Below are 15097 nucleotides of genomic sequence, written 5' to 3'. Positions count from 1 at the left end.
ACAGAAAGACTCACCTTTTTAACGCAACAGTAGTGAGGCTGGACTATTTCATGACAACTTCTAATCATGGGCATAGTCAGACTAATTTGGTGGCTTCTTTCAGATTGTATTTATGCAAAGGAACATGTTACCAAATTTTCCTCTTTTGTGCTAACCTTGAATGAACTCCCGAGGCTTTTCAGTTTAGAGTTCATCAAGTAGATTGGATTGGCTGATGACACTTCCGTGGAATTGAGAAATGGGGCCTATTGAATAGTGCAGTGAAAGGAGTTGATTTCTCTTCCATGCCTAAAATATAACCAAATATCTTGTCCATGCCTAAAATTTGGCACCCAATTGATTACTTGTGATTTTTTATCTTCACATCACTGTGATTTTCTGGCAAGTCTTTATTAAATGTCTTATCAATCTCACATTCTTTTCTTTGCCCATCTTCTTGGTTGTCAATATCAATTGAGGAAATTCATCTGTGAAAGGCTCAACTTCCTTAAAGTTTAACTTGTTATTCACCCCAGTTGGAAACTTATCTTTGTACAGGCCAGCCAATTCATACAGTGAGCATAATTGAAGCAACCCAAGATTGCTGCAATTGTACATGCTGTACACTCATTAATGTTGTGATCAATTACATAAAAAGCATAGCAAGGTAGCTTCTATGAGAATACAGACATACATAGAAATATAAACAATACTTAAGAACATGTAATAACTTTTGTTTACCGTACAAGGTAAAAGGATACTTATTGCATGTAGTACAGTAAGATATAACATAGAACAGATACTTTATTCATATATGCAATATGCACTCCAATGCTTACACTATGATTATGATGATGTTTCAATAGTCCCTTCTGGATGGTGTATATATACTTTCCCGAAAGGGTGACTCAACTGTCACGTGCCCTTTCGGATACAATTCTACCCGTTGGCTATAACATAGAATTTATCGACAACATCATCCCCCCAAAAAGTAAAGTCATCTCCAGACGACAATTACAAAATGTTTGAGCCATATTAACAAAATGGAATTTTTTCCCATCACATCTCATTCACATTCCTCTGGTGCCTGCACCAAATTGGTCTCCAAAAACACATTGCATCTATAGCCTCTACTAACACAATACTGTCTCCCTAGCCAATCTGACCTTGATAGCCACCTGTGCTACCTTCTCTGCTTCCAACTCCTAGGTACGCTGAGTCAAGTGTTGCTCTACTGCCTCCAACTAGATGGTCAACTCCTCCCGAGCTCTCTATGCATCCACCAAGATAGCCACACATCCAACACCTACTTCTAGTGCTCAAAGCGTAGCACCCCTCTCAAAAGGTTTGCTCTAGTGCTCTCTCCACCTTTGGCAGACTGACACTCCATGCTTGCAGTAGCTCCAAGTCTCATCAACTGGTCACACTTCCCAAGACTGATAACTGAACTGACTGGGGGTCTAGGGGGGCAACGCCGGCAACGGGGTCGCAGGGTCCCAGTCAGAAGTCCATGGAACATACTATTTTTGTGATTTTCTTCCGATCCCATACTCTTTCTATCAACTGCTTATGTTTTCTTCACTACTTGTTCATGTCTTTCCCTTTGGTACCATTGTGAACTGTTTTGATTTGTTGTTTTTTTTAGAGAGAACCTCCTGTCACCCTTCCTCTGTGTCCATACGGTGGTCGTCCCTTGTATCAATTTATGCCGTACGGTAGTCTTCCAGTTCCCTTATTCCTGTATGTTGTCCTCTACCTTTCAATTCATGGTCATACAATACCATTCTCCTTTCTGGATGCCTATATAGTGCCTTTTCCTTCTAATGATGAGCGTACTGTGGCTTTAATCTCCTGTTGCACTTTGTCCACATGCTTTATCATAGCCGTAGTATACGGTCATCTCCTCATACACATTCACCATGACCGTGTGATTCATTCTATATAGACTTCAACTTATTTATTATATTTTGTCATTGCTCCAATGTTATAATTTTCTCTTTTAGCTTCTTATTTTGTAGATCTTTATTATACCTTATTTACATTTAGTTATTTTCATATATATATTACTACTTTTTATTCCTTCTTAAACAGTCTCTGAATTGTTTGTCTGTATAGACACGCTATTTCTTTCATGATAGATTTTTAGCTTCGACCCATTCACTACATCGACTATTTCCTTCTCATCGAGTGTCAATTATTTGATTGCCCCATTATTGCCAACTTTGCGGATCTTGTATGGTCCTACCCATTTAACTTTAAGTTTGCTTGGTCTGATCTCATTACGCCCATTATACTTTAAAACTAACTGGCCTGGTTGAAATTTATTCAATTTTAAATGCTTATCATGCCATACCTTACGCTTGTTTTGTGTAACTTTCGTGGCCCATTGTGCTTGTAGTTGTCGCTCATCCAGTGTATTTAAATTGTATAATCTCTCCCTTAGACTTTCCATATCTCCTAATTTGTTCTTGATCGCGATTCTTAAACTTGGTACCATGAATTCCGCCGACACCACGACTTCTTGCCCATACATCAACTCAAATGGGGTGTGTCCGCTGGTTACCTTGTATGAAGTATGGTACGCCCATAATGTTGATGGTAGCTTTTCTTCCCAATCTTCTTCCTCAACTGCACAAGACTTATAAATCGCTCCAACTAGGATCTTATTAGTGGCTTCTGTTTGTCCGTTAGCTCTTAGGTAGTACAGGCTCGACAGAGAATGGTAAATTTTGAATTTTGCAGTGAGCAATCGAATAATGTGACTGGCGAAGTGTCCCCCACGATCGCTTGTCAATTGCAGTGGAATCCCGTACCTTGTGATTATCTGCTCGTAGATAAATTTAGTTGTGCTTATCGCAGAGTTGTTCGGTAGTGCCTGTGCCTCCACCCACTTGGTTAGATATTCTGTCGCCACCACAATGTACCTGTATCTTTGAGTTTTACTTACTTTAAGGGGTCCGACAAAGTCCAACCCCCATCTTTCAAATAGCTCTTGTGCCTGTGAAGAATTCAAAGGCATGAAGTCTCTCTTCAGTGGTTTTCCAGCTCTCTGACATGTATCGCAGGCAACAACCCATTCCCTGGTGTCATGCACAGTTGGCCACCATAACCCTGCCAGAAGTATCTTTTGCATAGTTGTGTCTGGCCCCATGTGTCCTTTTGCTAGTCCCTCATGTGCTTCCTTCAACACCTTAGGAATCACCTCTTTCAACATGCATTGTCTTAATATTTGATCGAGTCCCATCTTATATAGTAACCCGTTGATCAACTAAAATGTTTGGCTCCTTAGCACTAGTTTCCTCCTCTCGTTTGGCAACATTTCTTTAGGAAACAGTCCCGTCGAGAGATACTCTCCAATACACGTGTACCAGGATGGTAGTATGACAATGTGAAATAGCTGCACATCAGGAAAATCATCGTTGACTCCCTCTGGTGGCTCTCTTGATTTTATCCTCGACAAGTGATCCGCACTTACATGACTCTTTCTTGGCCATACCACAATCTTGAATGTAAATTCTTGCAACAGTAATAACCATCTACTTATCCTTCCCTGTATGATCAACTTGTTGACAAGATATAACAACGCTTGGTGATCCACATAAAATACGAATGGTGTCACCAATAAATAATGCCTGAATTTCTATACTACGTACACCATTCCGAGTGCTTCTCATTCTATTGTACTGTAATTTTTCTCCGCTTTAGATAACAGTCTACTCGCAAAGTATCCTGGATGATCCAGTCCTTGATTACCTGTTTGTGCTACTATTGCTTTAATTGCGTAGTTTGATGCATCAACATGAACATGAAACTCCTTATCCCAGTTCGGATAAGCTAGGATCGGTGTTGTGGCCAACCTTGTTTTTAGTCCATCGAAAGCTTCATTATGCTCCACTCCCGATTTATAAGGTTCACCCTTGCAAGTTAGCTTGTCTAGCGGGTAGGATATTTTCGCAAAGTTCTTGATGAACCTCTGGTAGTATCCACTATGTCCGAGGAATGATTTTACTTCTGATACATCCGTCGACGGTGGCATATCCAAAATTACATGGATTTTGTTAGGATCTGTCTTTAATCCTGCTTTACAGACTATGTGTTCATCTTTAATTTCTTCCTGACTTCTATCCATGTGGTTAATTTTTGCGGATCGACATTTGAAAACCAATCAATCACTACACCCTATAGGGTTGCTGGGTTTGTTGGACTTAGTCATCCTGGTCCATTACACCATTCGCCATCCATATTGTTTCGCATGTTTTGCAGTGTTTGCTCAGATCTGCCATCCCAACACTGTTGAACTTCGACAATTTTTCCTTTGTTCTCACCATTGCTACTTTCTTCTGATTTTGTGGTACTTACTGTGTACTCGCGTTGTTCTTAGCACCCGCGTTGTTCTACACAACCGCGCTGCTTTGGACAACCACCCTACTTTGGACAATTGCATTACTCGGTGAGAAAAGATCTACCTCAAGCGAAGTTGTTTGATTTTCTGCCTGTATCCATTCGTCGGGTGTACCGGGAATGAAGAGTTCCCTCCGCGCTCGTGCTCCTTCGGCACTTTGAGCCGTTTGAGTTACTTCTCTTCCATTCGGATTCTCTACCCTCAACATATACAAGTTAAGGAACTCCTCCCTTGTCTCTTCCACCAAATTCAATTGTTGTCAAGTTTCTTCTACCAATTTCTCGGCACTCCTTGGTCTGCTAGGTGAATGCACTCCCTCCGTCTATGCTCCTTCACCCCCTCAGTGTCCATCGGTAAGCTGCTGAAGCTTTTGTCTACGCTCCGCCTATTGTGCTAAAATTAATACTTCCTGTGTTGTGCATATCTCATCCTTATCTTTACTTTATTCCTGTCTTTATTAAGTAGATTTGACATTAATCTTCATAACACTTCCTTTGTTCCAAGTTCGACTGACAATGGCACCAAATGTTTACTGTACAGGGTAAAAGGATACTTATCGCATGTAGTACAATAAGATAAAACACAGAACAAATACTTTATTCATATACACAATATGCAGTCCCATGCTTACAATATGATTATGATGATGTCTCAATAGTCCCTTCCGGATGGTGTACATATACTTTCCCGAAGGGGTGACTCAACCGTCATGCGCCCTTTCGGATACAATTCTACCATGGCTACAATATATAATTTACCGACAACCCTATGTAAACATTTAAGCCAACAACTTTTGGGACTATACCCAATAAAATCTAAGTGCAGACACACACACACATATTTATAGTAAAGAGCAGCCATCAATATATTCCTTATGCAATGTATGTGTCACACAGTGTTCATACCCAAGATAGAAGATCTGAACATTACTATCATGATCTGTTCTTCTTCTTGATGTCTGTCCTCTTTTGGTCATTTTGGACGATGCCTTCTTTCCTCTTGAATGTCCTTCAATGTTGCTTGAGGGTTGTGTCTTTAAGGTGGTAACCCTTTTCTTCAAACAAAGTTGTCTGTTTGTTTGGTGATGCCTCTTAATGAGCGCACATTTCCCTAACATGGATTAAAGAGTTATTTTCTTTTTTCCAACCAATTTGGGAGTGACCTATTAATATGTGATTGTTTATATATAAACACAGACATACGTACATATAAACTGCATGCCTTTGATATAGTATGGATTTCATTGTTGACTTAGAAATATTATAATATACGATTCATTTTGTGAGATACTATGTGCTTTCTGACTTCTGTAACCAGCCATGACAGGAGAAATAAGGGGTCAGAGGGTGGGAAAATGGTGATGAGGTTACCTTCTAAGCACACCAACCTCATGGTGTATGACTAGGGAGTCCCATGGGGCCAAAGGGAGATAAAGGGGACTGCCTTCGGGCTTGGGAAGGATGGACTGTATAGGCGCTTGTTGTGAATGTTCCTCATGACCTTTATCAGCGTAAAAAAATGCACAAGGATGTCCAATCATTTGTAGTGAGATATAAGTGGCGAGATTAAGGAATATGGTGATAGGGCACTGCACTACTTACTCCACCTCATATGGATGGCATGGGCCACATGGGGCCAAGAGGGATGATACATTTGGTCTCAGGTTGGTCTAGGGTAGGGGGTCACTAGAGTACCTTATCAAGTCACCCTACCTTATCGCTTCTATGGTTGAGACATCTTAAAATCGATTCAAGCAATCTATTGATTTGATCTACATTTCCAATTTTCGCTTAATTCTAACTTAAAAGGTCTAATTATGAATGATGATTATTAAGGCTTCCTAACTTGTTTGGTAGGGTCTCAATCAAATTGAAAAGGTATCTCACCCTACTTGCTTTGAATAAACTGTAGCCTACCGCAAAAGTTTGGGTACTCACAAATTGGGGACATTACACATTTCTAATGGCTTGCTGAATTAGTTATTTGAAAGTTTGTGTACACAAACCATTTGGAATGGAGGATTGCCATGGCACCGTAATCATAGTAACAAGGGTTTGCAAAGAGGAAGTGGAAGTTATCACATTTGTGATCTAGGAACTTGTAGATGAAATAGGGGGTCGCCTGGCCCTCAATTCAGTCAGGTTGACTTCTTGGACTACTGGATTCAACCTTGGATTTTAATAATCAGCAAAGATAGGAGGACTTGAGCTTACCATGCTCACTCTGGGCAGTCTATACAAGGTAGTTTAATTGCTTAGTTGGTCTCATCAAAAGGTAAGGATTATGAGTCTATTGCACTGACATTGTCCTCGTCGATTGCATCATTGAATTCCCAATCTGTTGGGTTTGTTTTATGCTTGTAATCCAAGGCCATTCTCCATGGACAATATGAGAGCAGATTCTATGCTGAAATATACCTTTCGTAAGACACTTCATCAAACCTAGCACAAGAACATATCATCCGTGTCAGAGTGTTTGTGCCAGTGGCGAGGAGAAAAGTTTGAAACATCATCAAAAAATTTGATATTTCTTTCCCCATAGATCTCTGTGAAAACTTTATAAGCTGCCACTTCAATCAACAAAAAATCAGCAACATGTATGGGCAGATTATAGAGCCTATTTGATAATCTCGTGAATGTGCTGTTAGGATATAAAAGACAGTGCCCATATTCTTTGAAAATTTCTTTCTTCCACAAACAATTTACGAGTATGGTTACAGCAAACAAAACCTTGCATACAGGTGAGCAAAGAAAAAAATGATTTAGATTAGAACGATGTGGTAGATACTTGTGTAGATAGAGAGCAGTAAAGTGAGCACAAATAAACTTATACACTGAACTCGACCTGTGCTGAGCATACAAATATCAAGAGAAGGAAACAGATAAAACCATTCTCATCCATCCTATGCAGTCCTTTTCTTCCTCTAGGAGATGATATTTCTAATTCGTTATGATGCTGGTTCCAAATCTCATGCATAATTTAAATCCAAATCTTTTTCATGTGAGTGGCATCTCTTTGTCATGTAAGTCTACACATTACATTCTTTATATATATCATATATGATGTAAGGATTTTAGTAAGTACATACTTCTTGGTAGGAGTGGCAAATCTATGGTGAAGTTTACCAATACCCTTTAAATGTAATGCAAATAATTGACAGGTTTCCATTCATTTACCTATTACTGTGTAAAATACAACTATTAGGGCAAGTCCCCATGCAGCTGCTTAGCTTATTTTGGTTAGCAGCCACTGTTCAACGTTTTAAGGAGTAATTTGTGGAGCTAGTGATCCTGTGGATATTCAATTTTGCTCCTTATTTTATCTTTATTTGTATTTTTGAATAAAATTAGCATTGATTTTTTTTGTATATAAAAGTTGGAGAAAAGGGGGCCAATAAAAAAGGAGGGAAAGAAATTTGTGGAGCCACATAGCAGTTTCCCAATAAGCAGTTGCTGCTTATTTTGATACACGCTTTATCTCAGAGCTTATTTTCAATTCCTTAACCACTCCGTTAAAATAGTGAAACCTTCCAATTTATCCTTTTCTCGGGATTCAAAATTTGCATGGGGACACTAGAATTGCTTAAGTCTAAGCAGAAAATTTAGTAAGGCAGCCGCATGGAGAAGAATGGCATTCAGTGGAAAACTTATAAATCTTCTGAAGATTCGGATTAAAATTGTCTGCCATGATCTGTCAAACAAATCATATATCTTCAATGTGCTACAGTGTTTTGGGGATGGCAGTCCAGGGTGAATTTCAGGAGATGCCATTTTGGAAGGAAGAAATGACATAAATTGCCTCCAGGAGCAGTCTGTAGCCATAAATGAAAATCCAATAACTTTGGTTAAGAAGTGATGAAATCATACCAAAGACTAAATGAAATCTGTCGTTAGTAGAAATTGTGTATCAGCCGACAGGACCCTTCGGAAAAGTTTTTGTATCAGCCGACGGGTCCCTTCGGGGAAGTTCTTGTTATGTAGCCGACAGATACCTTCGGGAAGGTTCCTTGAAAAGTATTTATAACCCCTTTGGGAAGCATTGTATTGATCTTATCATTGGAGCATGGAAGCATAATGTAATGTTCTGGCATATGCGAACAATAATAAGAAGAGTTCTGTTGTTTGTGTTCGTGTTCATTATCTGTGAGCAATTCTTAATTAACCTATGCGGTAAACAAAATCCACTTCAACTATGCTCCTAGGATCTCCCCCACAGCTTCCAGAAATCAAAGTGAGGAACAGAAGTTTCTTTTTGTATGGAAACTTGAATTTTCTGATTTTGGTTTTGTGATATATAGCATGTCAGCAATGAAGATTGTGTGAAGTCTATCACAGGCCTTCAAAAATCTGTCTTCAAGATAAATAGGGGTCTGTTTGAAGAACTTAATTATTGATTTTGAGAAATCTTGCTTGACTAATAGTGTGTAGCAAGAGTTTGCTGTTTTTCATCAAATGGTGTCAATATGGTTTGAATCAACTCTCTGATGGCTTTTTTCATTTTTTGTTATGCCATATTGCACAGCTGTTTGTTGTCAGCAACTTCCTACTGGTTACTGTCAATTTCATGTCATTTTTTCAGCAGAAGAAAAGCTCCTGTTGTGTGGGTTCTCCAACCACCTTTCTCTTTGCTCAATTATTCTAACTAGTAGACTATTTACTACTACTGGTTGGATCAAAGAATTGGATAGAATGCTGAAGACACCACCTAAGAATTATAGGTTGTGGAAAATATGTGCCAAGCAGTAGATTAATATTTACTACTACTGGTTGGATCAAAGAATTGGCTAGAGTGCTGAAGACACCACCTAAGAATTATAGGTTGTGAAAAATATGTGACAAGCGTTAGATTTGTATGGTTAGAAGTTATAGAACTATTGTCCTTAAAAGAGTGAGTTAGCAACTGATTACTGTGCTTATTTCCTTTTGTGAAACATGATAGCTATTACCATCAAGAGGTTTTAATTGGTAGTAGTCTATGACTACCATGCCTATCTATTGTAATGTCCCCACTACTAGTGTTACTATGAGATTGAGTGATAAACTGCAAAAGAAATTTTAGAAATGATATTTAACAAATCTAATTACATATTCTACCCTCTATCCTAAACCCACCCCTTAAAGTGTAAAGAATATTAACCAAGATAAACCTACAGATCTGACAGTACAGACCGTACTTCCTCTTAATAGTAATATATCTCTAATGTTAGCATTTAATGATATATATATCTCTCCTATAGGTGCCAAGTTAGGAAGGGTTATGTCCCTTTAGGGACATACCCTTCAGAAAGGATAGATAAGTAGGTTGTAAATGCAGATTATAGGCAGCAGTCTGCTCCAATAAGCATTTTATATCCTGCAATTTATATCTGAGATTCTCTATCACAATAAAAGGCTAAATATTCAGTATTGTATCTGCATTATAATAAGCACTAATTTCATCAATATTCATACTACTTAGAAGATCATTCTCAGCATATAAGACTGGATTAAAAGTCTGATTAAGAGATAAGGATTTAGCAGAAACTTTACATAAAGATGTCTCTAGATCGGGTTTCCTAACCCTTAGTTATTCTACTGTCTTCTCTGGAGTGCACACCCTTCAAGATTTTTCTTGAAAGGGACATTCCCTATCCATGGCTTTATCACATATGCATATGTTGACATCATTAGAATATTCTTGCTATTATACTAACCTCAGGCATATTGGTCAGATGAAGATAATTCTCACACACCAACATTATTGAAGTTGCATGGTTTTAGGTAGTGTTGGCCAAATGGGCATTACACTCATCTCTGATACTGATATTATATATCAATCTCTGTCGTGTCAACCAAATAACTATACCCATCGCTGATACTGACACTAATATTTGTGTTTTACTCCATTGTGTCAGCCAAATGGGAATGCACCCATCTCTCATATTAACACTAGAAGTTTGTGGTCTGCCCTTCATAAGGGACCTTATTAATATTTTATTTTTGAATTATAAATAATTTTAATAAATGAATTATCATCTACAAATTATCTTTTACATGGAATGATGTGGCACAACAGACTTTTGAGAAACTCAAAAAATCTTGTGCTCTTGCCCACTTCTATGTAATTTGTACCTTCCATGGTTGGTGACCATACTTCACAATTTACTTGGTGAGTTGGCAGCTTCCTTATGTCTTGCATTTTCTTCTTTTAATACTTTCCTCTTTACTTGTTTTAAGTGCCTCTTTATCAATGACGATGTCTTCGATGCCCCTCTACTGTATCGGGCAGTTTATATACATACATACATACATACATACATACATACATACATACATACATACATACATATATATATATATATATATATATATATATATATATATGTCTTTTTGCCCCTTTGAATGGTTTGACCCCATGGCCACGTCATTTGCCATGGGTTGATTTAGTTATTTATTATGCTCAACACCAACTACTTCATCGGACATACCAATAGTTAATTAATGTTAAATATTGTTTTTGTTATTTTATTTAATGTTATCCATGTCCTAATCATTGAAAATATTGAATAATATTATAATACTAATATTGAGAATAATATATGTACTGGATAATGTTAATATTAAAATGCATTATTCTCACATCATTAATGTTATTAAAATCATATTAATGTACATTTAATTGGTTAATTTGTAACTTAATCGAGTTCCGTTGCATCTATCTTTACCTTGATAGCAATCATGAATTTTTGTTGATAGCATGTGAACACAGGAAAATGATGGTGGGTAATTGCAGCACTTCCAACATATAAATAACAGTAGTCTACTAGATTACTACATAGAAAATTTGCCATATATAAAATGTGCTCTTGATGTGGTACGTACAGTGTTTGTGCTAGGCAGTTAAGTACTCGTGTAATTTACCTGGAAGCTATCCTGGCCATTATCTGTCAGTTAGATGTTCTAATATTGGTCAGCTATCTGTCACTTACCTGGCTGTAAGCTACTTAATATTGTTAGTAGTGCACACTTAGCCTCTTGAGGAAGGCAGTAAACATTCGGTTATATACATTTATGTTTCTTATTAGGGCGTATCAGTTATTTGTGAACTTTTGAGGATATTAAATTTTGGTTCGCATGTCGCTTGAATGAGAATGATTTGGTTTTTGCAGGACAAGTTCCTTCAGTAAAAGAAGCAAATATGAAAGAAAAGTTTTTCCCCTGGTCCCAAAAACAGCCTGTTATAATCGGTACAGTCCTCTCTTTGGTTTGTTTAGAATTACTTCTTCCATTCATCGTTGAATTCATATGTTGTTTGTTGAATGTTATTTGCGAAAGTGTTCAAGGATTCCAGTTTTAAGTAGTAAAATGTGACCATGGCACCAAGGACATGTCTGACTGTTAACAGAACTTTTCTGTATCATGTTAACAGGAGCACGGTTGATTGAAGCTTTTCAGAAACCAAGTGACTTTCTATCTTTACAGCCATTGTTTGAGGTACCTTCTGCTGTTGTTTAGTAGGCTTATTTTATTTTATGATCTGGGTAATTAGTACTCTCTACTTTTCTGCTTTTTAGGATCTCCCTATGGTGGCTTTATAGGCATTCACATATTTAAAAATTTCACTTATGTTTTACATTAAATGTTGTGCTATCACAGAGAGAAAAGTACATTGTTACTTATAATCCATTGAAGGGTCAAGCGTATGCATTGTTAAGGGAAAAATCAAGCTCAGATGATGTTATGAGAGCTGCCTTTCATGTGAGTTCTGGTTTTCGTTCTTTATCCTCACTAATGAATAAGGTGCCAATATAAAGCATGGCGGCAAACTCATTGCATTAGTTTTTTAGTCCGCTGTTCACTGAAACTGATTTTGCGACTTTTCGCCATCTTGTGACACTAATAATTGAGAACACTCTGGGAACAACAGGCGCATTTTCTTGTACATGTCATACAGACATCGAAGAAGGCAGAAGCTAAAAGGAAGCCTATCACTTATGCAAAGGTGGACATATTTGATTCACATGCAGCCTATTCCACCCTTTCAGCAGCTGATATACAAGCAGAAATTGCACAAACATGTGGGCTTGTTTCTTCCCTGTACAGTGTCTTCAAAAATCAAGCTGCACAACAGGTTGTCTAGCATTGAAAAATGATACAACGAATAATTCCATATTTGCATATTTTTGTTTTTGCTTTGTGTCTAGGACAATTTTTTGCCCTAGTTCATTCCTATTCTACCTGCTCTACGTTTCAGTCTCTGGTCTGTTTTAAGTTATTTGTGGACATTAATATATTTTATTTCTTTCCTTGTTGAGTTTTTGTTAATGTTGCTTTTGTAGGGATGGAGGATGTCAGAGTCATTGCTAAACTCGGGCAATGCACGGGTGCTGAAGATGGAGGAAGATGAAATGTAGTAATTTAATGCTCATCATTTACGATTCAGACAATGAAGAGTTGCCAATTTTGCCCATGCACTAATTGTGAGCAGATATATCTGCGTCTCACAATGTTATTTGATTTATTTGTGAGTATATGTATCTGCTTCTCACAGTGTTATTGCAGGTGTCGTGTAGGATGATATTCGTTTTGTAAATCAGGCAAAGTTGCTGTACGGTAATTTCCATGAAATTGTGTAAATTGCCAGAGCTGCTTCTCCACGGGATTATAGAGTATTTGCTTATCAATTGTAACATATCAATCTGTCACCAATAGCTTCCATGCCTTGCTCTCCGCTTTGTATTTTTCGTAGGAATTGCTAATACCCACCGATGGCATGAAAATCAATTCAAGAGGGCTAAACTGGATGTAATATTCCGGCAAGCACAATAAACATGCTTAATTATTTTGGGGGAATTTGTATATTTGTATGCAAAGTCTGTCCAGTGACTTTGAATGATATACTAACCCTAACCCTTACTGACCAGGAGCAAATGGTGATAATGGCTAAAGATTTAGATCAACTTAATTGGATTTATGAGTTAGAGGCTCAAATTTGGAGCAAGGATATCCTTGTGAGTGTATCGAAAACAATGAAACATGAACGGTTGATAAATATATTCTTGGTGGCAATGTGGAGCATGTCCCTTAGATGCATTCTTCTTATTGAAAATAAACTAGAGTTGAAGCATCTTAATTACGTTTTGGGAAATATATTGACCATTATTTTCAGATTAATAATAGGTAAGCCGCGTCTTGATGGGAACACGCTAGAAATATAATGTAAGATGGATAAACCATTATATATAAAATTTGAAATCTAGAACTTCATTTTACGTTTCGTATCAGCTATTTCACGTACAGAAATATATTGATATTCCACGTTCATCAGCATTATGCAACACAGGAACGGAATAGGATTTGTGCAGAAAATTCGTGTTATTGCAACAAAATGTGTGCTAATTTCAACCCATAATGCAAACAAATTGAAATTTGGAAAAAAATCTTATACAAGGAATTTATATAATTGCAACAATATAGCAGGATTATGTTTTGCATATTTGTACAACCTATGCATGAGTATGTATTGTGTTATCTGCCTCTTAATTAGGTATTGTGTTAGTGGAGCATACTGATCATTATATACATAGTACAGGAAAGGTCCTTCAGAAGATTTGTGGAAGTACTATAATTTAGTAAGGATTAACGAGTCAACTGAAATGTATTTAGAAAGGGATTTATGGAAGAAATGGGCCTCTGAAAAACAGATGAGGAAAGGCAGTGGCTATGCAGCCCCCAAATTAGTTTGTTTTACCCGGTCGAACACTTAATTTTAATGTAAACCAATTAATTGGTTATACTCTCACAAGGCTTATTAAAAGTTGAAAGCCCACAAAAATTTTTGATGGAGAGATTGAATGAATGAAAAACTTCAGTAATGCTCATGAGGCTAAAGCAGCCCATAGAAGCCTATAGAACCTGCAAACCAACACACCTTCAGACAGATTGTCAAGAATCCTAAACAAGTTGCAACCTTTTAATTAAATCTGCTCTCCAACGATGGATTTTGATCATAAGGTGTGCAGCTCTGTTTGAGTGCTTTTCTTCAAATAGGTAGTTTAAGCTCTTCGCGGCCTGCCTCTAAAATATCTACAACCAAATTTGATGTCGTTGTATGTTGGACATTTTATGATAACATGACACCCATATCCATGATGAAAAACGAATAGATATGTCTTGTTTACCCGCTCTTTCTTTTAGTAGTAGACATCTATCTATTGGGCTATAAATATTTTTTTATCTTCATTTAATATTTGTTCCTATGTATGCATTTTTCTAATGGTATTGTCATGGAGTAAATTCTCTGACTTAATATAAAGTTTTTTCTGTGTATTTTGTCTAACCATATGATACTCCTATATTTTTTCCTGTACAGATCTTTTTATTTCTTTATTGTTAATTGGCCGATCTTGAATGTTAACATCCCATTTTTTATCCATTTGTGGTTTTGCTTCATCCACATGCTCTTTTTCTATCTAGTCTTTCCTCTGCACCTTAGGTCAACAACAATTTTTCATATTTGAGTTTTCTTTAACCCAATAACAGGATTATTGCCAAAGCATCTAATGGGAAGTTGCCTATTTTCACCAATAAGATCTCTTAAGGTACAACTACTTTAATTTTGAGGAGGTTGATGATGAAATGTTTTCGAGTTCTTTCTACTTGTTTCTATTTTTTATTTGGCATGTTGCTCCCTCAAATTTCACACCCATAAAAGGTCACTTGTGTAAGTAAACATTAT

At 37.2% G+C, this 15097-nt stretch overlaps 1 protein-coding gene across 3 annotated transcripts in view; it reads left to right on the top strand.

Moving 5' to 3' along the window:
- RUS6 (root UVB sensitive protein (Protein of unknown function, DUF647)) overlaps positions 1-13452 on the top strand; it is a 105597-nt gene extending 92145 nt beyond the window's left edge. The window contains exons 9-14 of one of the 3 annotated variants that reach the window (XR_016362463.1): positions 11529-11606; positions 11789-11853; positions 12016-12117; positions 12287-12490; positions 12699-12883; positions 13284-13452. Coding sequence is in view for 1 of the 3 variants with exons in the window: in XM_089820925.1 (XP_089677051.1) it covers positions 11529-11606; positions 11789-11853; positions 12016-12117; positions 12287-12490; positions 12699-12773 (524 nt within the window). In the remaining 2 variants the exon portion in view is untranslated. Of the gene's footprint in view, positions 1-11528; positions 11607-11788; positions 11854-12015; positions 12118-12286; positions 12491-12698 lie in introns of all 3 variants that reach the window. The other 2 variants (XR_016362462.1, XM_089820925.1) reach the window with 2 other exon arrangements.
- The last annotated feature ends 1645 nt before the right edge of the window (positions 13453-15097 follow it).

Source organism: Cupressus sempervirens, chromosome 3 (genome assembly GCF_028749045.1).
Source record: "Cupressus sempervirens isolate cs-2001-9-10 chromosome 3, ASM2874904v1, whole genome shotgun sequence".
NCBI lineage: Eukaryota > Viridiplantae > Streptophyta > Pinopsida > Cupressales > Cupressaceae > Cupressus > Cupressus sempervirens.
The sequence above is the reverse complement of the archived record's forward strand: the minus strand, read 5'-3'. Positions and strand labels throughout refer to the sequence as shown.